The sequence below is a fragment of the Mus musculus genome, chromosome 9 (assembly GCF_000001635.26).
Source record: "Mus musculus strain C57BL/6J chromosome 9, GRCm38.p6 C57BL/6J".
In the NCBI taxonomy this organism is placed as follows: domain Eukaryota; kingdom Metazoa; phylum Chordata; class Mammalia; order Rodentia; family Muridae; genus Mus; species Mus musculus.
In genome coordinates, this window is record NC_000075.6 from 26,840,477 (window position 1) to 26,860,970 (window position 20,494).

General features: G+C 40.7%; 1 protein-coding gene across 3 annotated transcripts in view; it reads right to left on the reverse strand.

Moving 5' to 3' along the window:
* Window positions 1-20,494, reverse strand: part of Glb1l3 (galactosidase, beta 1 like 3) — a 44,147-nt gene that overhangs the window by 22,524 nt on the left and 1,129 nt on the right. For 2 of the 3 annotated variants that reach the window (XM_006510593.4, XM_006510591.4), the window contains exons 2-10: window positions 20,086-20,210; window positions 19,331-19,432; window positions 18,964-19,176; window positions 14,247-14,315; window positions 13,144-13,239; window positions 11,885-11,993; window positions 9,563-9,655; window positions 5,126-5,207; window positions 3,768-3,832 (exon numbers count right to left, since the gene is read on the reverse strand). In XM_006510593.4, the coding sequence (XP_006510656.1) occupies window positions 3,768-3,832; window positions 5,126-5,207; window positions 9,563-9,655; window positions 11,885-11,993; window positions 13,144-13,239; window positions 14,247-14,315; window positions 18,964-19,176; window positions 19,331-19,432; window positions 20,086-20,099 (843 nt within the window). In that variant the 5' untranslated portion in view covers window positions 20,100-20,210. Of the gene's footprint in view, window positions 1-3,767; window positions 3,833-5,125; window positions 5,208-9,562; window positions 9,656-11,884; window positions 11,994-13,143; window positions 13,240-14,246; window positions 14,316-18,963; window positions 19,177-19,330; window positions 19,433-20,085; window positions 20,348-20,494 lie in introns of those variants that run through there. The other variant, NM_001113323.1, reaches the window with a different exon arrangement.

Here is a 20,494-nt window from a genome sequence, read left to right on the forward strand (position 1 = left end):
ATGAAAACAGTCCTAAGAGGAAAATTCATAGCCCTGAGTGCATCCAAAAAGAAACTAGAGACAGAATGCACTAGCAGTGTGATAGCACATATAGAAGCTCTAGAAAGAAAGGAAACAAATTCACACAAGAGGAGTAGACAGCAGGAAATAATCAAACTTAGGGCTGAAATCAACCAAGTGGAAACAAAAAGAACTATTCAAAGAATCAACCAAACCAGGACCTGGTTCTTTGAGAAAATCAACAAGATAGATAAATCCTTAGCCAGACTAACTAGAGGGCACAGGAACAGCATCCTAATTAACAAAATCAGAAATGAAAAAAGAGACGTAACAACAGAACCTGAGGAAATCCAAACCATTATCAGATCCTACTACAAAAGGCTATACTCAACAAAACTGGAAAAACTGGATGAAACGGACAACTTCCTAGACAGATACCAAGTACCAAAGTTAAATCAGGATCAGATTAATGATCTAAGCAGTCTCATATTCCATAAAGAAATCAAATCAGTCATTAATAGTCTCCCAAACAAAAACAGCCCAGGACCAGATGGGTTTAGTACAGAGTTCTATCAGATCTTCAAAGAAGACTTAATTCCAATTCTCCTCAAACTATTCCACAAAATAGAAACAGAAGGTACTCTACCCAATTCATTCTATGAAGCCACAATTACTCTGATAGCTAAACCACACAAAGATCCAACAAAGAAAGAGAACTTCAGACCAATTTCCCTTATGAATATCTATAAAAATACTCAATAAAATTCTCACAAACCGAATCCAAGAACACATCAAAACGTTCATCCCTCATGACCAAGTAGGCTTCATCCCAGTGATGCAGGTATGGTTTAATATACGGAAATTCATCAACATAATCCACTAAATAACTCAAAGACAAAAACCACATAATCATATCCTTAGATGCTGAGAAAGCATTTGACAAAATTCAACACCCTTTTATGATAAAAGTCATGGAAAGATCAGGAATTCAAGGCCCATACCTAAACATAATAAAAGCAATCTACAGCAAACCAGTAGCCAACATCAAAGTAAATGGAAAGAAGCTGGAAGCAATCCCACTAAAATCAGGGACTAGACGAGGCTGCACACTTTCTCCCTGCCTATTCAACATTTTACTTGAAGTCCTAGCCAGAGCAATTTGACACCAAAAGGAGATCAAGGGGATACAAATTGGAAAGGAAGAAGTCAAAATATCACTATTTGCAGGTGATATGATAGTATATATTATTGACCCTAAAAATTCCACCAGAGAATTACTAAACCTGATAAACAGCTTCAGTGCAGTAGCTGGATATAAAATTAACTCAAACAAATCTGTGGCCTTTCTCTAAACAAAGGATAAACAGGATGAGAAAGAAATTAGGGAAACAACACCCTTCACAATAGTCACAAAAAATATAAAATACCGTGGTGTGACTCTAACTAAGAAAGTGAGAGATCTGTATGATAAGAACTTCAAGTCTCTGAAGAAAGAAATTGATGAAGATCTCAGAAGATGGAAAGATCTCCCATGCTCATGGATTGGCAGGATTAATATAGTAAAAATGGCTATCTTGCCAAAAGCAATCTACAGATCCAATGCAATCCCCATCAAAATTCCAACTCAATTCTTCAAAGAGTTATAAAGGGCAATTTGCAAATTCATTTGAAATAACAAATAACCTAGTATTGCCAAAACTATTCTCAACAATAAAAGAACCTCTAGGGGAATCACCATGCCTGACCTCAAGCTGTACTACAGAGCAATTGTGATAAAAAAAAAAAAAACTGCATAGTAATGGTACAAGGACAGACAGGTAGATCAACGGAATAGAATTGAAGACCCAGAAATGAACGCACACACCTATGGTTACTTGATCTTTGACAAGAGAGCTAAAACCATCCAGTGGAAAAAAGACAGCATTTTCAACAAATGGTGCTGGCACAACTGGCAGTTATCATGTAGAAGAATGCGAATTGATCCATTCTTATCTCCTTGTACAAAGCTCAAGTCTAAGTGGATCAAAGACCTCCACATAAAACCAGAGACACTGCAATTTATAGAAGAGAAACTAGGGAAAAGCCTCGAAGATAATGGGCACAGGGGAAAAATTCCTAAACAGAACAGCAATGGCCTATGCTGTAAGAGCAAGAACTGACAAATGGGACCTCATAAAATTGCAACGCTTCTTTAGGGCAAAATATACTATAGATAAGATGAGAATGCCAACAGATTGGGAAAGGATCTTTACCAATCCTAAATCTGATAGGGGTCTAATATCCAATATATACAAAGAGCTCAAGAAGCTAAACTCCAGAGATTCAAATAACCCTATTAAAAATGGGGTACAGAGCTAAACAAAGAATTCTCAACTGAGGAATACCGACGGGGCTGAGAAGCACTTGAAAAAAATGTTTAACATCCTTAATCATCAGGAAATGCAAATCATAACAACCCTGAGATTCCACCTCACACCAGTCAGAATGGCTAGGATCAAAAATTCAGGTGACAGCAGGTGCTGGCGAGGATGTGGAGAAAGAGGAACACTCCTCCATTGTTGGTGGGATTTCGAGCTTGTACAATCACTCTGGAAATCCATCTGGAGTTTCCTCAGAAAACTGGACATAGTACTACCAGCAGATCCAGCAATACCTCTGCTGGGCATACAGGCAGAAGATGTTCCAACTAGTAATAAGGAGACTTGTTCCACTATGTTCATAGGAGCCTTATTTATAATAACCAGAAGCTGGAAAGAATCCAGATGCCCCTCAACAGAAGAATGGATACAGAAAATGTGGTACATTTACACAATGGAGTACTACTCAGCTATTAAAAACAATGAATTTATGAAATTCTTAGGCATATCTGGAGGATATCATCCTGAGTGAGGTAACCCAATCACAAAAGAAGTCACGTATACACTCACTGATAAGTGGATATTAGCACAGAAATCTAGAATACCCAAGATACAATTTGCAAAACACAAGAAACTCAAGAAGAAGGAAGACCAACACGTGAATACTTCATTCCTCCCTAGAATAGGGAATAAAATACCCATGAAAGGAGTTACAAAGACAAATTTTGAGCTAAGACGAAAGGATGGACTATCCAGTGACTGCCTCACCTGGGGGTCCATCCCATAATCAGTCACCAAACCCAGACACTATTGCATAGCCAACAAGATTTTGCTGACAGGACCCTTATATACCTGCCTCTTGTGAGGTTATGCCAGTGCCTGGCAAATACAGAAGTGGATGCTCACAGTTATCTATAGGATGGAACATAGGGCCCCCAATGGAGGAGCTAGAGAAAGTACCCAAGGAGCTAAAGGGGTCTGCAAACCTATAGGTGGAACAATAATATGAACTAATCAGTACTCCCAGAGCTCGTGTCTCTAGCTGCATATGTAACAGAAGATGGCCTAGTCAGCCATCATTGGGAAGAGAGGCCCCTTGGTCTTGCAAACTTTATATGCCCCAGTACGGGGGAACGCCAGGGCCAAAAAGTGGGAGTGAGTGGGTAGGGGAGCAAGGCAGGGGGAGGGTATTGGGGACTTTTGAAATTTAAATGAAGAAATTTAAATGAAGAAAATATCTAAAAAAAAACAAAAATACACCCATTTCTCACCAAGTGGCTTTGAACCCCACCAAGGTTCAGGGTAAAATGGTTATATCTGTATTATACTTCCTGTGTTCTTTAACATCAGTTTCATAGATAACGAGATCTTGAGAAAAGACAGATAAAACTCTGTTGCTTAAAATCTTACCTGCATTTTATGAAGCTTAATAAAGGAATCCTTAGTAAATGAATTCATATTGATAGTTGTCAATGCTGTAGAGAAAGAAGTACTTCTGAAACATTCTGACAAAGATCATCAGAAACTTAGGGTGTGGGGGGAGACAGGATGAGTAAAAGTGGTAACAAGATGCTATTTGTAACCCATTTTGGAAAGCACAAAGGACTGCCATAACTATTGCCAAATCATCCATGCAGGAACACTATCTTTTTTAATTTAACCACACTTTGAACAAATAGGTGGACCAAGGCAAGGCAGCTAACATAACAATGCCTAGAAACTGAAGGAAAGTTTCTGATCCCAGTTTCAAAACTTTCCAAGGTATAGTAATAGGATCAAAGCTATACACCCCGCCCCACAAAAAAATGAAAGCAGTTCACAATAGCTACCTATATGCACTAAAGATCACCTCATCATGTTTTCTGGACCCAACCACATGCTCATATGTACTGGCTAGTTTTGTGTCAACTTGACACAGCTGGAGTTATCACAGAGAAAGGAGCTTCAGTTGAAGAAATGCCTCCATGAGATACAACTGTAAGGCATTTTCTCAATTAGTGATCAAGGGGGAAAGGCCCCTTGTGGGTGGGACCATCTATGGGCTGGTAGTCTTGGTTCTATAAGAGAGCAGGCTGAGCAAGCCAGGGGAAGCAAGCCAGTAAAGAACATCCCTCCATGGCCTCTGCATCAGCTCCTACTTTCTGACCTGCTTGAGTTCCAGTCCTGACTTCCTTTGGTGATAAACAGCAGTATGGAAGTGTAAGCTGAATAAACCCTTTCCTTCCCCAACTTGCTTCTTGGTCATGATGTTTGTGCAGGAATAGAAACCCTGACTAAGACATCATATCTTGGTAATTTCCCATACTATTATCACTTTGGGGTTCAACTAAATTCTTTGGGATCTGCCAAGTATCTACCTTGAGTAGACTAAGATTTATGATGCCAGAACTGAGAATGTAGCCATATATTGTGTGTCATTTACATCCATTCTATTGTTCCCTGTGAGACTACCCATGATGATGGGATGTGCAGGGATCTAAACAACGTCCTGCACCAGCCTAGATCCCTACCTATGGAAATTATTTTAAAAATTAAAATATGTAGTCAAAATGAAGAGCTCCATCAGTGCTCTGTTCAAAGAGGGGGTTGGATCACACATGTGATGTTTGGACTCTTAGCTTTACTGTTGAACCTCGTTTTGTATCGTATCAAATCTCTGGGATTCATTTCAATTGACATGAGAAAGAGGATCATAAGTGCATCTGGTTCTCTTTGGTACTTTTTTAGTTTCTATTGGCTGGCTAAGAAAAATGACTATAAATCAGTACCTCCATTGACAGAGCCGATCTGAATTCCATCCTTATCATCTGAGGTCAAGAGGAGCTCTACAATCCCTCTCTTCAGCAAAGCCTGTTAAGAAAATGAATGTTATGAACCCACTTTTCTTTCTCTCATGGGAAAGAACAGATATTGTAAAATTAAATAACAAAGACAGTTTGGTTCCGATGGAGATAGTGTGAACTACAAAACAGGTATATGCAATGTCTCCCAAATATGCATATGGAAAAAAAGATTGGTACTCAGCATGATGCTTGTGGGATATGGTAGATACTTTAAAAAGTGGAGAGGCTTTTAGGTCATTGGCGGTATGCTCTGAAAGGAGACTGATGGTGGTCCAATTTCTTTCTCTTTCCTTGCACTACCAGATCAGGAGGTAAGTGGTTTGATTCTCTCTAGATTCATGTGGTGATATGTATTGTCTTTCAACACAAATCCCACTAGAGATAACCAATCATGGGCTGGCGTTACAAAGCTATGGGTCAGCATAAGTCTATTCTGCTTATAGGTTAATTATTTCAAGTATCCTTTATTTTTTTCGGTTGGCATATATTCATTATACAGGATAGTAGGTTTCATCATGACTTTGCATGCATGCATATGACTACTTTAATTTAAAGTATGTAAGGTATCTGTTGGAGCAGTGTGAAATTGACTAGCACAGAAAGGCTTGAATGTAGAATGACCATCTACAACTTAGGCAATGAAGAAATTGTTGTGTTAGACTCAGCTTGATGTAGTTCCAGTTGTTGCAGTAAAGAAGTGGAGGCCTATGGGCCCTGGCATCCATGGTAAATGAGAGCTGCATTTCTCAACGGCCATACTATGGAAGTATATAAATTACAACAAAGAAATAAAAAAGATGGGAGACATTTGGTGCTATTATAGTGGTTAAAAACTAGCTCCATTTTAAACTGAGTTTCAAACTAATATGAGAGAGAGAGAGAGAGAGAGAGAGAGAGAGAGAGAGAGAGAAATGAAGGAAGAGAGAAAAAGAAAAGAAAAGAAGGGAAGGGAAGGGGAGGGGAGGGGAGGGGAGGGGAGGGGAGGGGAGGGGAGGGGAGAAGAAGGGGAAGGGGAGGGGAGAAGAAGGGGAAGGGGAAGGGAAAGGGGAAGGGGAAAGGGGAAGGGGAAAGGGGAAGGGAAGGGGAAAGGGAAAGGGGAAGGGAAAGGGGAAGGAAAAGGGGAAGGGGGAGGGGAAAGGGAAAGGGAAGGGAAAGGGAAAAGAAAAGGGAAGGGAAAGGAAAGGAAAAGGGAAAGGAAAGGAAAAGGGAAAGGAAAGGAAAAAGAAAAACCCTGGGGTCAGCAGGATCTTATTCTTGGCCTTATGATTGTTGACCACAGGATGTCTAGAACATGGCCCTGAAGTCAGCCCTGTCAACAGCCAAGTTCTGAGAGCAATCTAATGAAGAGACTGATCTCAGAGCCACTTGGTTTGCTTCCTAAAATTATTCTCCCTTCCTCTTATTATGTAATTGTTATTCTACAATATTAACTAGATGCTCATTCTGCTTCTGTAATCTCGCTTAACCACTGCTTGCTCGGGAAAAGAATAAAACAAAAACAAAAAACATAACTCCTCATATAGCAGAAAATCCTGAGTTGAGACATTAGTGATTTGTGCCTTTAAGAACTCTGCAACCCTGTAGGTGCAACATTATGAACTAACCAGTACCCCGGAGCTCTTGACTCTAGCTGCATATGTATCAAAAGATGGCCTAGTCGTCCATCACTGGAAAGAGAGGCCCACTGGACAGGCAAACTTTATATGCCCCAGTACAGGGGAACGCCATGGCCAAAAAATGGGAATGGGTGGGTAGGGGAGTGGGGGGGGAGTGTGGGAGGCTTTTGGGATAGCATTGGAAATGTAATTGAGGAAAATATGTAATAAAAAAAATAAGAGAAAAAAAAAAAAAGAACTCCATCACTGGTCTTCTACTTTTGCAGGAGCTCTCAGATTGGCAAAGAAGGCTATTGCCGCAACATTGCTGTAAATAAACCTGTATTTTACACTTTTAAATTATTATGTCTGTTGATCTCAAATTCTGAATTGTTATCAGGGAGAGGCTAACCCGGTTGGGTCCTAAGAGTACCAATCAACTTCACAAAGCTTAAACTCTGTATGGATTCTATCAACAGAAACAAGAAACCCTACTATATCTGTAGCAAGGAGGAGCTATATTCTGAAAACTCTGCTTGGACCATACAGCCTGGGAATCAGACATATGTCTCAGAAAGCATGGGGTCTTCCTTGTGTACCTATTATGTTCATGTAGCCACATACAATCATAGACATGAAGTTAAGTGGTAACTATTGATACTGACACTAGTGTTAGTGTTGCTATTGATGTTTAAGATAGGGCTTCCTTCAGAATGGCTAAGATCAAAACCTCAGGTGACAGCAGATGCTGGAAAGGATGTGGAGAAAGAGAAACACTCCTCTATTGCTGGTGGGATTTCAAGCTGGTACAAACACTCTGGAAATAAGTCTGGAGGTTCCTCAGAAAAATTGGACATAGTACTACCAGAGGATCCAGCAATACCACTCCTGGGCATATACCAGGAAGATCCTCCAACATGTAATAAGGACACATGCTCAACTATGTTCATAGCAGCCTTATTTATAATAGCCAGAAGCTGGAAAGAACCCAGATGTCCCTCAACAAAGGAATGGATACAGAAAATGTGGTACATTTACAAAATGGAGTACTACTCAGCAGTTAAAAACAATGAACTTATGAAATTCTTAGGCAAACGGATGGATATGAAGGTTATCATCCTAAGTGAGGTAACCCAATCACAAAAGAACACACATGATATGCACTCACTGATAAGTGGATATTAGCCCAGAAACCTAGAATACCAAGATAGAACGTGCAAAACACAAGAAACTCAAGAAGAAGGAAGACCAACGTGTGGCTACTTCATTCCTCCCTAGAATAGGGGATAAAATACCCATGGAAGGAGTTACAGAGACAAAGTGTGGAGCAGATAGTGAAGGAATGACCATCCAGAGTCTGCCCCACCTAGGAATCCATCCCATATACAACCACCAAATTCAGACACTATTGTGGATGCCAACAAGAGCTTCCTGACAGGAGCCTGATATAACTGCCTCCTGAGAGGCTCTGCCAGTGCCTGACAAATACAGAAGCCATCCATTGGACTGAGCACAGGTTCCCCAATAAAGGAACTAGAGAAAGTACCCAAGGAGCTGAAGGGGTTTGCAGCCCTATGGGAGGAACAACAATATGAACTAACCAGTACCCCCAGAGCTCCCTGGGACTAAACCACCAACCAAAGAAAACACATGATGGGACTCATGTCTCTAGCTGCATATGTGCAGAGGATAGCCTAGTAGGTCATGAGTGGGAGAAGAGGCCCTTGGTCCTGTGAAGGTTCTATGCCCCAGTATAGGGGAATGCCAGGGCCAGGAAGCAGGAGTGAGTGGGTCGGTTGGTGAGGAGGGAAAGGGGGAAAGGGATAGGGGATTTTTGGAGGGGAAACCATGAAATGGGATAACATTTGAAATTTAAATAAAGAAAATATCTAAATAATAAACAAATAAATAATAAATAGATCGATAAATAAATAATGCACTAAACCTTAAATTTGTTACATGTCTTCTTTAAATACCACCAAATGAGGTTAGAGAGATGACTGTGGTTAAAATCATTTACTGCTATTCCAAAGGACCCAAGTTTGGTACCCAGCACACACACCAAGCAGTTCTCAACCTTCTATAACACCAGCTTCAGAGACTCTGACATGTCTTCTGTTTTCCAATGTGTTTATAAAATATAGGGCTTCCTATAGCCTAGGCTCACCTTGAACTTGCTCTGTAACTGAGGATGCTCTTGAGCTCTTGATCAAGAGCATCTGCCTCCCACAAGCTGAGATTGCAGGTGTACAAGATCACACCCAGCTTTTTTAAACAATCAAGAAAAATACTATTAGCTAAACAACTATGACTGAGTTCAGGCCATTCATTCCCAATTTCTGTGTTGGAAGTAAACAAAATGTAGATGGATCAGAAAGCTCCTGAAACAGAAGATTCCTAAGGCTCCTCCCCCAGGTTACATACGCATTAACAGCTACTATGGAGGGGAGATTCTAACAGGTCAGATTACCTGCAAGTCATGTGGCAAGCTCCAAAGATAGCACAGTCTAGCTTTTCAGTGATGCAGCTATCTTTGAACCTCCCATGCTCCTATAAGAAACTCCAATAAACTCACTGATTCACTAAGCTAGCCTTGAGTGGAATCGTTTCTTCATTCTGTCATCAGTATTTTAACAAGTTTGTTCACATCTCTCCAAGAAAAGTCACATATCACCCACAACAAGGCTGTCAATCATGTATGCATTTTGGAAAGACACAAAATTAAGAGAAAGACATAAAAGTGTAGATGCAAAGCAACGATCCTTACCTTCTTCAAGTAATTCATGTAGTTCCTATCCTTTTGAAATGAACCATATTCATTCTCTACTTGGACAGCAATAACAGGACCACCATGGCGGTACTGAGAAGCAAACACATGGCAGTTGAAGGGCAATCTTTCTATTGGAGCAAAAACCTGGAGTCCAGGATGCTAATAAAGATACCAGAACTGACTTGGTGCTTTCTCTCAGATCTGCTGGAGACAGGCACCTTCATTCATCTTTACGCACACAAGCTCCTGAAGGTGTCTTACCTTTCACAATGTTTTATGGCTATATGTTTTATTTTCTATTTCTCATATTCATTAGCTGTGAGCTCTCAATCCCACACACCCACTTCCCTATCTCACTACCCACCTTCCCACCTAATCTATTACATAGGCTTCCTATCCACTCCCACAACCCCTGTGAGCAGGAACTTCACACAGCTCTCTTTTATGTACCTTCCTCTTTGCCTTCTAAACAGACTGGTTTCCATTTTCCCATGGTCATAGAAGCTGCACAGAGCCTGTGCTCAGTAAGAACTAACTGGATGCTATCAATATCCAAGAAGAAAACAGTTGGTTTCATAGGCCATCAGCATCTCATCCTCAGCTGCAAGGATGACAGTTTTAAACACCTTTTTGGAAAATTCCAGAGAACTGGCTATCTTCCCTGTCTCAGGCTATATCAATAAGTTTATTATTTAACTCACAGTCATACTTTTAAGAGACGTTTATATTTTACTTATCAAACCAAAGAACATTATAAAAAACTGGACAATTGGTGTCTTACAAATTGTATGGCATTATCTAAGGACATAAATGTCACGCCTCAGGCTGTGCTGCAGGCTGACTATTGAAAATGAAAGACATCATTTTCTTCAAGCATCATCTATCCTGTAAAGAATGGAAGTGCACCGTGTCTGTGTTCTTCTCACTGGGAGATACCAAACCAGAAACAGTAATCACATAGATACAAACTGGTGCACAAAAATCAACCACATCATGTATTATAAACTGAAAACTTCCATGCATAAAGCTGAAAACATGCATAAAACTGAAAACTTCCATGCATAAAGCTGAAAACATGCATAAAACTGAAAACTTCCAATATCTGTGAATAGAACAACAGCGTGTAAGAATGGCAATTTTCAGATATAGTTTCTCAAGTGACAAGAAAACACCTACAGGGAGTTCTGTGCTTTGTGTTAAAAGAACATGCACATTTTGGGGGGTTATATAAAAGTATGGTTAAGAAAACATGCTTGTCTCCTAAAAAGACAAATAAAATAGTGTGGGGCATGAGAAGAATTTTATTTTACACACACACACACATACACACACACACACACACACACACACACACTGAAGTATTGCATTTCCCCCAGAATTTACCAGCTAAAATAACAGGAGTAATTTAGAGTAGCCATTATCAACGAGCTGATTGGTGAACTTAGCAGGTATCCGGTACATATAGTCAACTGGAACAACCTTTTGTATTACCTCTGTTTCATATGATGTCTTTTTAAAAGGTCTGGGGCAAAGCCACAAGGATCAAGTCAAGATTCCATGCTTAACTTGAGGATCTAGATCTAACTTGTAAGACAATTCATTTGGTAGCCTAGAGCAACTGGGAATTGCCTACTTGGTGGTAAGCCACAAGTATTTCCCCAAAGTGAATGTTGTTAGATCGCATATCTTCTAGCAGACCTTCCACCCATCAGAAATCAGACCAAGCTTTCTTGTACTCTCTGAGACAGAGAATAAAATATGCTGTGGCAGTCTAAATTACAATCTTACTTTAGTGTTTTCCTGCCTGTGACTCTTGACATACAGGCTAGGTCAAGCTGGTCACTTAGTATGGAGCTCACCTAACCCCTCCAAACACAAAACAATAAAACTTATAATAGTCATAAACTCCCCTGTCTTTTAGAATTAGAAACTCTCCAAGATACTATCATGCTGCCTGTGATACAATGCTAATGCTCTTCTAACTTCAGTGTATGATTTTTCTTTTTTTTTTTTTCTTTTTTTTTTTAAAGATTTATTTATTTATTATATGTAAGTACACTGTAGCTGTCTTCAGACACTCCAGAAGAGGGAGTCAGATCTTGTTACAGATGGTTGTGAGCCACCATGTGGTTGCTGGGATTTGAACTCTGGACCTTCGGAAGAGCAGTCGGGTGCTCTTACCCACTGAGCCATCTCACCAGCCCGTGTATGATTTTTCTAACCCTGTTAATAAAGTACTTTCATTTCTACAACACTCCCCCACCTGCTTTTTTTTTTTTTTTTTTTTTTTTTTTATGAATTTAGAAGGGACATTTTCACCTGGAGAGGAAGTATTTTGGGAATCAGATGATCAAAATACTTATCGACAGCCTCAATAAAGCCCTTGTTGGTTGTTCTCAGATCTGTCACAGGATTGCGCAGAAGCCAGCTAGGGACAAGAGGCAAAACATTAGTATGTGAAGCAGGAAGCAGGAGAGAGGATGGGTCTGGCCAGCAGAGCACAACAGATCTCTGTGCTCAGAGCCACCTATAGCTTGTATGTCTCTCTTTCCACACAATGACCATAGCACCAGGATGCTCAAACTGTTCAGGGAATCTCTATCACATGGTTCCAGCTCTAATAAGTTAGGCTGAAAGACTGACTCTGGCAATGCTTCCGAGTCCTAGCATTTTTTCCATGCTTCCCTTCAGCTCTTTAGAATATGGTCCCTTAGCCCTTCAAATAGTCTCTACTCCTCAGGCACAGGGTCACATTTTCCTCAAATACCTAAGACTTCAGGCAGAATAGTAGTTCACAGGCCAATCAACTGGGAAGGGAAGGGTCAGGCTCCTGAAGGCATTCAAGCAGGAACTGGTTTCTCCAATACTCCTACAATTTAGGCTCATGATTTTTCTATGTATCACCTAGTTGTAGCAGAGCCTTATCTTTAAAAAAAAGCTTTGTTTTATTTTCTGACCTTAGGAGCAACGAGGCTCACCTAAAAGCAGAGCCTAGAAGGACAAGTGTCCAGACACTGAGAAGGATGACAGAAGAGAACCCTGTGCCTCTATCTACTGGACTGAGGGTAGGTGTCATGGTAAAAGAACAAGTCAGAAAAGCAAGAAGACAGAGAAGGAGCTGAGATCTCAGTGTATAGAAAAAGGTCACCTGCCTTCAACCAGAGACACATCTGAGGTCTCTAGAAGAAGCACAGTAGTTGTGATCATATTCCTCTAGAGCCTCGATTCCCTTTCTTTCAGTTCATGAAAAGAATGCAGATGTGCATTACACCTTTTCTGCGGAACAACAAGATGGCAAGCCCTGTATTCCTAAATCTGTCTTTGTACTGGTCTTAATCGCCACATATTCAATGCACCAAGACCCACATCACCAGTATGCTTCTGAAAAGCAGGATGTCAGAGGCATCTAAATCTCCCCCACTCTCCAGATATCATTTCACTATCAGGGCAGGAAGTACAGAGTTCAATTTAGGACAACTAGTGACAGTGACAACCATACTCACTTGCTTGAAAAATTACTTACTGCAAAGTGAAACACCTTACTAAGTCACACCATGGACTCACTCCTGGTAGCTCACCTAGGTAATCCACCCAGGTCAACCTCAGCACAGATGTATGGCCCTGGTCGAAGAATCACCCACAGCCCAATAGTCTTAGCAAGCAAAACATAGGCCCTAGAAAGAGAAACAAAGTCAGCCCTTTTTTGGATGGTCCAAAGAGGCTGGGTATAGAGGGAGCCCACAGACACAACAGGGTGTAGAGATGTCATCATCTTCCTTCCCTTTCTCTCTCAACCAGAGGTGAGTTGGGGCGGCTTCTCCTCAAACAAACATTGTAGGCATAATGTTTGTGCACTGTGAAAAGATTATACTTGTATTATTCAAATGCTAATTTCTGTGCCCCCATATCTGGTCACAGTACTTATTCTGAGAATCTTCTGTCCCGATGTTGTGTAAACATAGCTCCCAAATTATTTTCTGATTAGTCAAGAAAGCTAGCTGCTTAGTCAATGACTGAGTAGGGGACAGAATAGGGCTGGATTTCCTCCCAGCCAGAAGTTGGAGGGGGTGGGGGAGAGCAGAAGAATTGAGGATAATCCACGGGGAGAGAGTCCAGGCAGGAGTTGGGATAAGAAAACACCTGGAGTGCAGAGAGTCAGGTCAGTACTAAAATTCAGGAATCACAGGGAATTTGACTGGGAGGTAGCCAGATTAGTTTAGGGAGTTAAAATACTGCTCAGTCGTTGCACACTTAAAGCTGTAGAAATAAATCTAGTCTCAGTCTCAATTATTTGTGAGCTAGCTAGGTTAAGAGGAAAACTTCATAACACACTTTGTTTTCAAAAAAAAGTAAGAAAGAAAACATTAACAGAACATATCTGGGGACTCATTGCCACATGTAGGAGGCCAGAGACCTGTGAGATGGGTCTGCACTAGCTCCAGGCATCACAATGGGGAAAATGGGGGGTCAGAAGCTGCAAGATGAAAAGCTATGACTAGGGAATATCCAGATTCTGGGTTGCAGACCCTGCAAACAACACTTCAGACTCAGGCCCTCTCTGTTCTCAAAGTAGAACTGAGACATACTGAGGGCTTCTCTTCAATCCAAAGTATCTGCACCCACCCCTGCCCCCAGGAATATCCTCCTTGGGTCAGCTCACAGAGGCAGAAAGACCACATACTCCAGGTCCAGGATTTCAGAGAAGTCAAATTTCCCCCTCTCTTGCTCATGGAGGTTCCATGGAATGTAGCTGGAAGAGGGGACAGAGAAATACAATAAGCATCATATTACCCCCTATTCATACAGTGACCAGACCAAGCTCCAGTGTATCTCTATGTTGCAGTGAGTTGAAGTTTCCAATGAAAATTAACCTCTGCTATGCAGACAGATCCATGTTTTCCCTATTATCCAACTATGTTTCAATATGCCAATTATTCTAGGTTTCTACAAGTTTATATGTTTTTTTCTCATAGACCTACTCTTTAAAATAACTATCAATTATATAAAGAGAATGAGAAAAAATAAAAATTTATTCAGCTCTTAATAATTATTTCTAAGAATGAATTAAAATAAGAATAGTCTTTGTGCAGTGGGAAAATTGGAGTGATAAAAGTGTTGTATGATATTGTGACTGACTGACTTTAAGATGGAGGAATGAAAATGTTGGTCTGTTGAAAATAATACCCATGTATAGTTGTAAACTTGTGAGAACACAATGAAAGTGATAAATGCTACTTATAAGTAACTAAGGAAAATGTATGCAAAAATTTGTTTTCTTTCTTTCTTTTTTTTTTTTTTTTTTGGTTGGTTTTTCGAGACAGGGTTTCTCTGTATAGCCCTGGCTGTCCTGGAACTCACTTTGTAGACCAGGCTGGCCTCGAACTCAGAAATCCGCCTGTCTCTGCCTCCCGAGTGCTGGGATTAAAGGCGTGTGCCACCACCCCTGGCTCAAAATTTTGTTTTCAACGTAGATAAGATAAAATTGTTCCTGCAACTAATAGCAAGCAAAATGTTCTGAATTTGCAAATGGATATGCAAATGGAGAGAAAAGATCCATCCAGAAAATACACTATCATGACTTTCTATCCTCTTAATAATGTAGCATTGAGTAAAAAAGAGAAGAGATATCTGAGAGAAAAGATAGATGAATCAGCTTCACAGCCAGAGTTGGGTGAATGAAATGCCTAAGAAGCAAAGACAGCGAAGAGCAAAGGAACAATAAGGATATAGATTTAACTAAACATCAGGACCTGTGTGGAGATGACATGGAGAGCAAGTGCTTGTCCCACAAGTGTGAGGACCAGAGTGAAAATCTCCAGAACTCATGACTATAAAACCCACATGTGTGTCTCAAGCATCTTTAATCACTATGGTCCTATGGAGGAGAGGGGAACAGGAAAATGCAACTAAAAACTATCAACAGAGATTATCAAAGGAAATTTCATTACATTCCAAAAGTCCCATAGTGCCACAAAATTAGAAGGTGACAGCTATAAAAAGATAAAGATGAGAATACACAAATAAAATATAATATATCTCCAAGTAGCTAATGGATCAAGAAGAAAAGAAATCAACAAAATTTATAAAATATTTGAAAGAAAATGACTTTTAAAGCAGCATATTCAACTCGGAAGAAAAGAAGATGTAAGGAGAGGAGATATTAAGTCAAATGACAAGGACATGGGGATTTGTGCGTAACTCAGAAATTGTGAAACAGAAAAGCTAATAGACAGAAATGAGCAACAAGGCTGCAAACTACGTGTTTAAGAAGACTAAAAAGCACAAAATGAGATTTAAAAAGGAAAAAAAATGGCCCAATTATACAATACAATGTTTAGCTTCTAGTAAATATAGGACAGAAAAATGGAAAATTTTTAGTCTGAGTAAATCCAAAGTAGGACAGAAAGGGAAAGACATAGACAAATGGGATATACTCGGGATAAAGAGAAGACATGATTTCATAATTACTGAAGGTCCCTGAATCATCACCTCATAGCTATAGATTACATCACAGGATCTTACAGGTAAACTTTAATGAGCATTCACTGTAAAAGTAAGTCCGTATAAATCATTTTCAAAGAATAGAAAAAGATTCATTCTAAGACCTTATTTATAAAATTGACATGAAGTATGTATAAGGGCACACATAAAATTTAAATCAATTTCAGCTATAGCTACAGATGAGCATATTTATACTACACCTCTACTAAACCAAGTCTACTAGTCAATGGATGCACATACACTTCTATTTGTCTTATAACTAGAGTTTATTCAAGGACTCTAGGTGACTAAATATCAGCAAAATTGTAAATGTAAATCACCACCTCAAGAGGAGTGGAAAAAATTATATAATGCCACTAATAGCTCTTAGTAAAACTCAATAATTAGAGGCTGGGAATGTAACCCAGCAGTAGACTGCTTGCTAGTGCATGCAAGGTTTTTATCACCTGCATTGCAAAAGCTAAAGAAACTCAATTATTTCTGACTTAATCATTGGTGCGTTAAGTGAGCCACGCATCAGTTTGCTGCCTCTCAGCTTCCCATTTTCTTTGGTGGGTTTCAGTAAGTAGGTGTTAAGCTTTGCCGCCAAAGCATAGTGGAGGACATACAAGAGGAAAGGTCTCAAGCCATGTTTGTTGTTTTGCTCTGGCGCTATAGGATGAATGGATGAACAGTGTGTAGACATTTGAGATCAACTGAAGAGGCGGCTTTCTTTTTTTTTTTTTTAAATGCTCAATATACTATAACCCATGATGACCAATGAAGAATTAAAAAGGCAATGTGAAGTTAAGTATTCTCGCATTCATATCACTAATATTATAGATGCAAAACATTATATATATTAAATGGCATTTTGCTGATAATTTTTGCACTCTTTCTCTTTCCACACACTAGAGATTGAGTTTCACACAACTGAACTTATCTTTTTATTGATGTTTCTTAATAGATCTTCATGAGTTGATCATGCAAGTAGCAGACTTCTCTAATTAATCAAAAATATAATAAAGAAGTAAAAAAAAAACCAGAAGAGGAAGAGGAAAAGAGAAAGAGAAGGATGAAGAGAAACAAAGGAGAAAAGGGAGAGAAGTAGAGAAAAAGAAAGGGATGGAAGGAGAGAGCAAGAAAGGAAGGAGAGAGGGAAAGAGGGAGGGAGAGATGGACAGAGGGAAGGAAGGAGGAAACTCATTAGCAGTCTTATCTATGAAACCTTCAGGCTCTAATAGCACCAGCCTAGCAAGATGTGCCCATTGACCCAATAATTGCATGAATGTTAATGGGCTAACCAACTGATCTTTTACTGGATTTGAAGCCTACTCCATAGGAGGTACCTCAAGCCTACCTCTATAAACCTGGGCAGATGGCTAGAAAAATCATAGGCTACAGAGAGGAAACTAGTACAATCAGTTTACTCAATAGAAATGTGGTCTGCTTTGTTTTGTTTGGGCATTTTTCTTGTTTTGTTTTTTCCTTTATTGAAAATATACTCTTCTCACATAATATATCTTAATCACAGTTTTCCCTCCCTATGCTCCTCCCATTTGTTTCTCATTTTCCATCTGGATTCACTCCCTTCCTGTCTCTCATTAGAAAAGAAAGGGCTTTTAAAAGATAATAAAATATAACAATATAAAATATAATAAAAGAAAACAAAAAAAAGGAAAGACAAACTGAAAGAAAAGAGCCCAAGAGACGGCACACAAGTAAAGGACTGCTTGTTTGTACATTCAGGAGTTCAAAAAAAAAAAAAAACCACTAAGCTGTAAGCCATAGTATAAATATAATAAAGTTAACTTCTAAATACTCATGTCTGTCTCCATATATTAGGGCTGCTCCCAGCTTTCATTGAAGAATTTCTAACTGCAGCAGCTGGTCAAATTGCTAAGAATAGGGAATGCTGCAGAGCTCAACTCTAAAAGGTTTGCCCGCATCACCCCTCCAAAGCTCAAGAAACTTCACCAGGAAGGAGATGGAACAAGCAGAAGGGTCAAAGGCTGAGCAGGTGTGGCAAATGACTTTTTCTGGCTACAACATGGCCATTGCACCCATGAGCTCAGTAGAGCTGTGATCACCTGCACAAGATTGTCACAAGACTGGACCTGTCCCCATTTCATCATGGGAGAAGGAAAGGTTTATGGATATGACAGGAACTATAGACAGTTAGTGGTTGCTAGGGAAAGGACCATCACTTCCTTTAGTGGTATAGCCACTGATAAATTGCCCATGTCCCAGGAAATAACCTCCCATTCCTGCTCATGCAAGGAGCCCTAACTAAAGTGAGTCTGTCACACACATGAAGACATGAAAGTAGGAACACTATTTGTTGGGAAGAAGAGTTTCAGTGGGAAGGTGGGGTTTAAGAATGTAATGGAAGGCAAAAATTACCAAACTTCACTATATGTGTATGAGATTGTCGGGGAATAAAAACAAAAACAAATAATATGTAGCTCTTCTAGAAGTTTCAGATTAAGATCTTGCATCACTAAAAATAAGAATATTAAAATGTGTATCTGTAAGTAAAATGTATATATGTATATATATATATATATATATATATATACACACACACACACATACATATGTACATATATACACACACACACATTTTATATATAAAATGCCTTCAGCATGTCACTAAGGCTAGTGGCTCATAAATGATCCAATGGCATTTGCTGAAAAAGGGCCCACCCTCTTATCAACTTTATCCAAAACTTTGATTGAAGAGCAAGCTAAGTATGATATTTAAGTGGCAACTGGACACAAATGTAAAAGGACCTGCTGGAAATGGCTATTCTAGAGCTAAGTCTTCCTATCGTGCTCTCAAAAACAGAACTCCAATTTTGCCAGTCTGCAGCTGTCTGTGAGGACATATGTCTTGAAGGCAGTAGTGGGGTACTCACGTAGTGACAGTGTTGAATCCACAGGCCTGCAGCTTCAACAAGCGGTCCTTCCAATACTCCCTGGGCACCCGGAAGTAGTGTATGGAGCCTCCAACGATCATGAATTTGTGACCTTCCAGGGTGAAGTATGCTTTACCCAGAGCATTGGTTTTAGTGCTAAGCCCTACAAATCTGTTCTTCAGCTCTGACGGGGTCAGATTAGACCAGCTGAACCTAGATTGGAGGGGAGAAAGAAAAGGAGTATGCAGCAAAAGCTGCAAACCTCCGCAACAGCGAGGCTCCTGTTAGCAGAACACAGGGGACTGTGTATGCCCCTTATTTTCCCCAGGAAAAGGGACGAAGCTTCCCACTCCCTACCCGCACCAACCTGGCAGGAGACTTAAACACCTCCTCTGAGTGAGGAGCAAAACCCGATAGGACAGTTGGCAGGAAGAAGATGGCCATGAATTTCTTCCAGGAACGATGCTTGCTGTAAGGAAAAGAGACAGTAACAGGGGAGACAGTAACAGGGGAAACATGGTGGCCCCTTGAGTCACAAGGACTAGAAAGTTGCTTCAGAAACTTCTAGAGGCCTGTGGCAAAGGACATCCATTAGAGGCGTTCTCCCAGAGAACCTGGGATAAGGGAGGCTGTAGCTCTACCCGGTTCCACCCGAGTCCCCCAATTCCAGAACTCCCACAAATGCCCCCCCCCCAATAGGACACATCACAACAGGATGAAGTGGGCACTGGGCAGGGAAAGATTCAGGAAAGGTGGGACGCTCCATGAACAGGATACAGGGAGGCTGGAAGGATACAACCAAAGCACCTATTCCCCGTCCTCACCTCCCTGACATGCCCAGAGTCAATGTGCAGACCCTCAGTAGGGTAGGGTAAGAGGGATCTGCAGAGGAAAGAGCTAGGGCAGAGAGACTTGAAAAGAAAGTCCTGGGTACTTGCACCACAAATCCTTGTGGGTGCCTGACTGGCTGACCTATAGAACACTGTGGGAAGTCTAGAGGCCTCCAGTGAGCATACTCAGGATGTTGGAGTTGGGGGAATTCAGGACGGGCATGTGCCTCAAAGAGCTGGCAGGGCCGGGGTCTTGGACTCTAGCAATGTCAGGGGAAGCAGAAAGGGTCACCTGAGGTATGCCATCACTGGAAGCCAGGGAGCGAAGGTCCTTGCAGCTCCTGCTTTCTTGGGTGTCTCAGACACACAACCTCCAGTCAGAACTTATGTCTGTCAGGCCCGATGTAGTGCCGATGGCTGGATGAAAATACGTCAAGAGTTGGGATGGGGAGGTGGGGAGGTGGGGAGGTGGTGTCTCACAACCTTGACACCATAATGCTACGCCAGGCTTGCAGCCAGCATCTAGATCCAGGGTCTTCAGGAACAGTGTCCACAAGAAGCTATTGTCTCGGGTCCCTGTACAGCAGAGCCTGCTAGGTGTCCAGGCCTCCCTTTGTCCCCAAATGCCTCTCGGCACTGGGAATAAAAAGGGAGTATCATCAGGGTTATCTCGGCCTTGGCTTCCTTAAACTGCAGCCAGC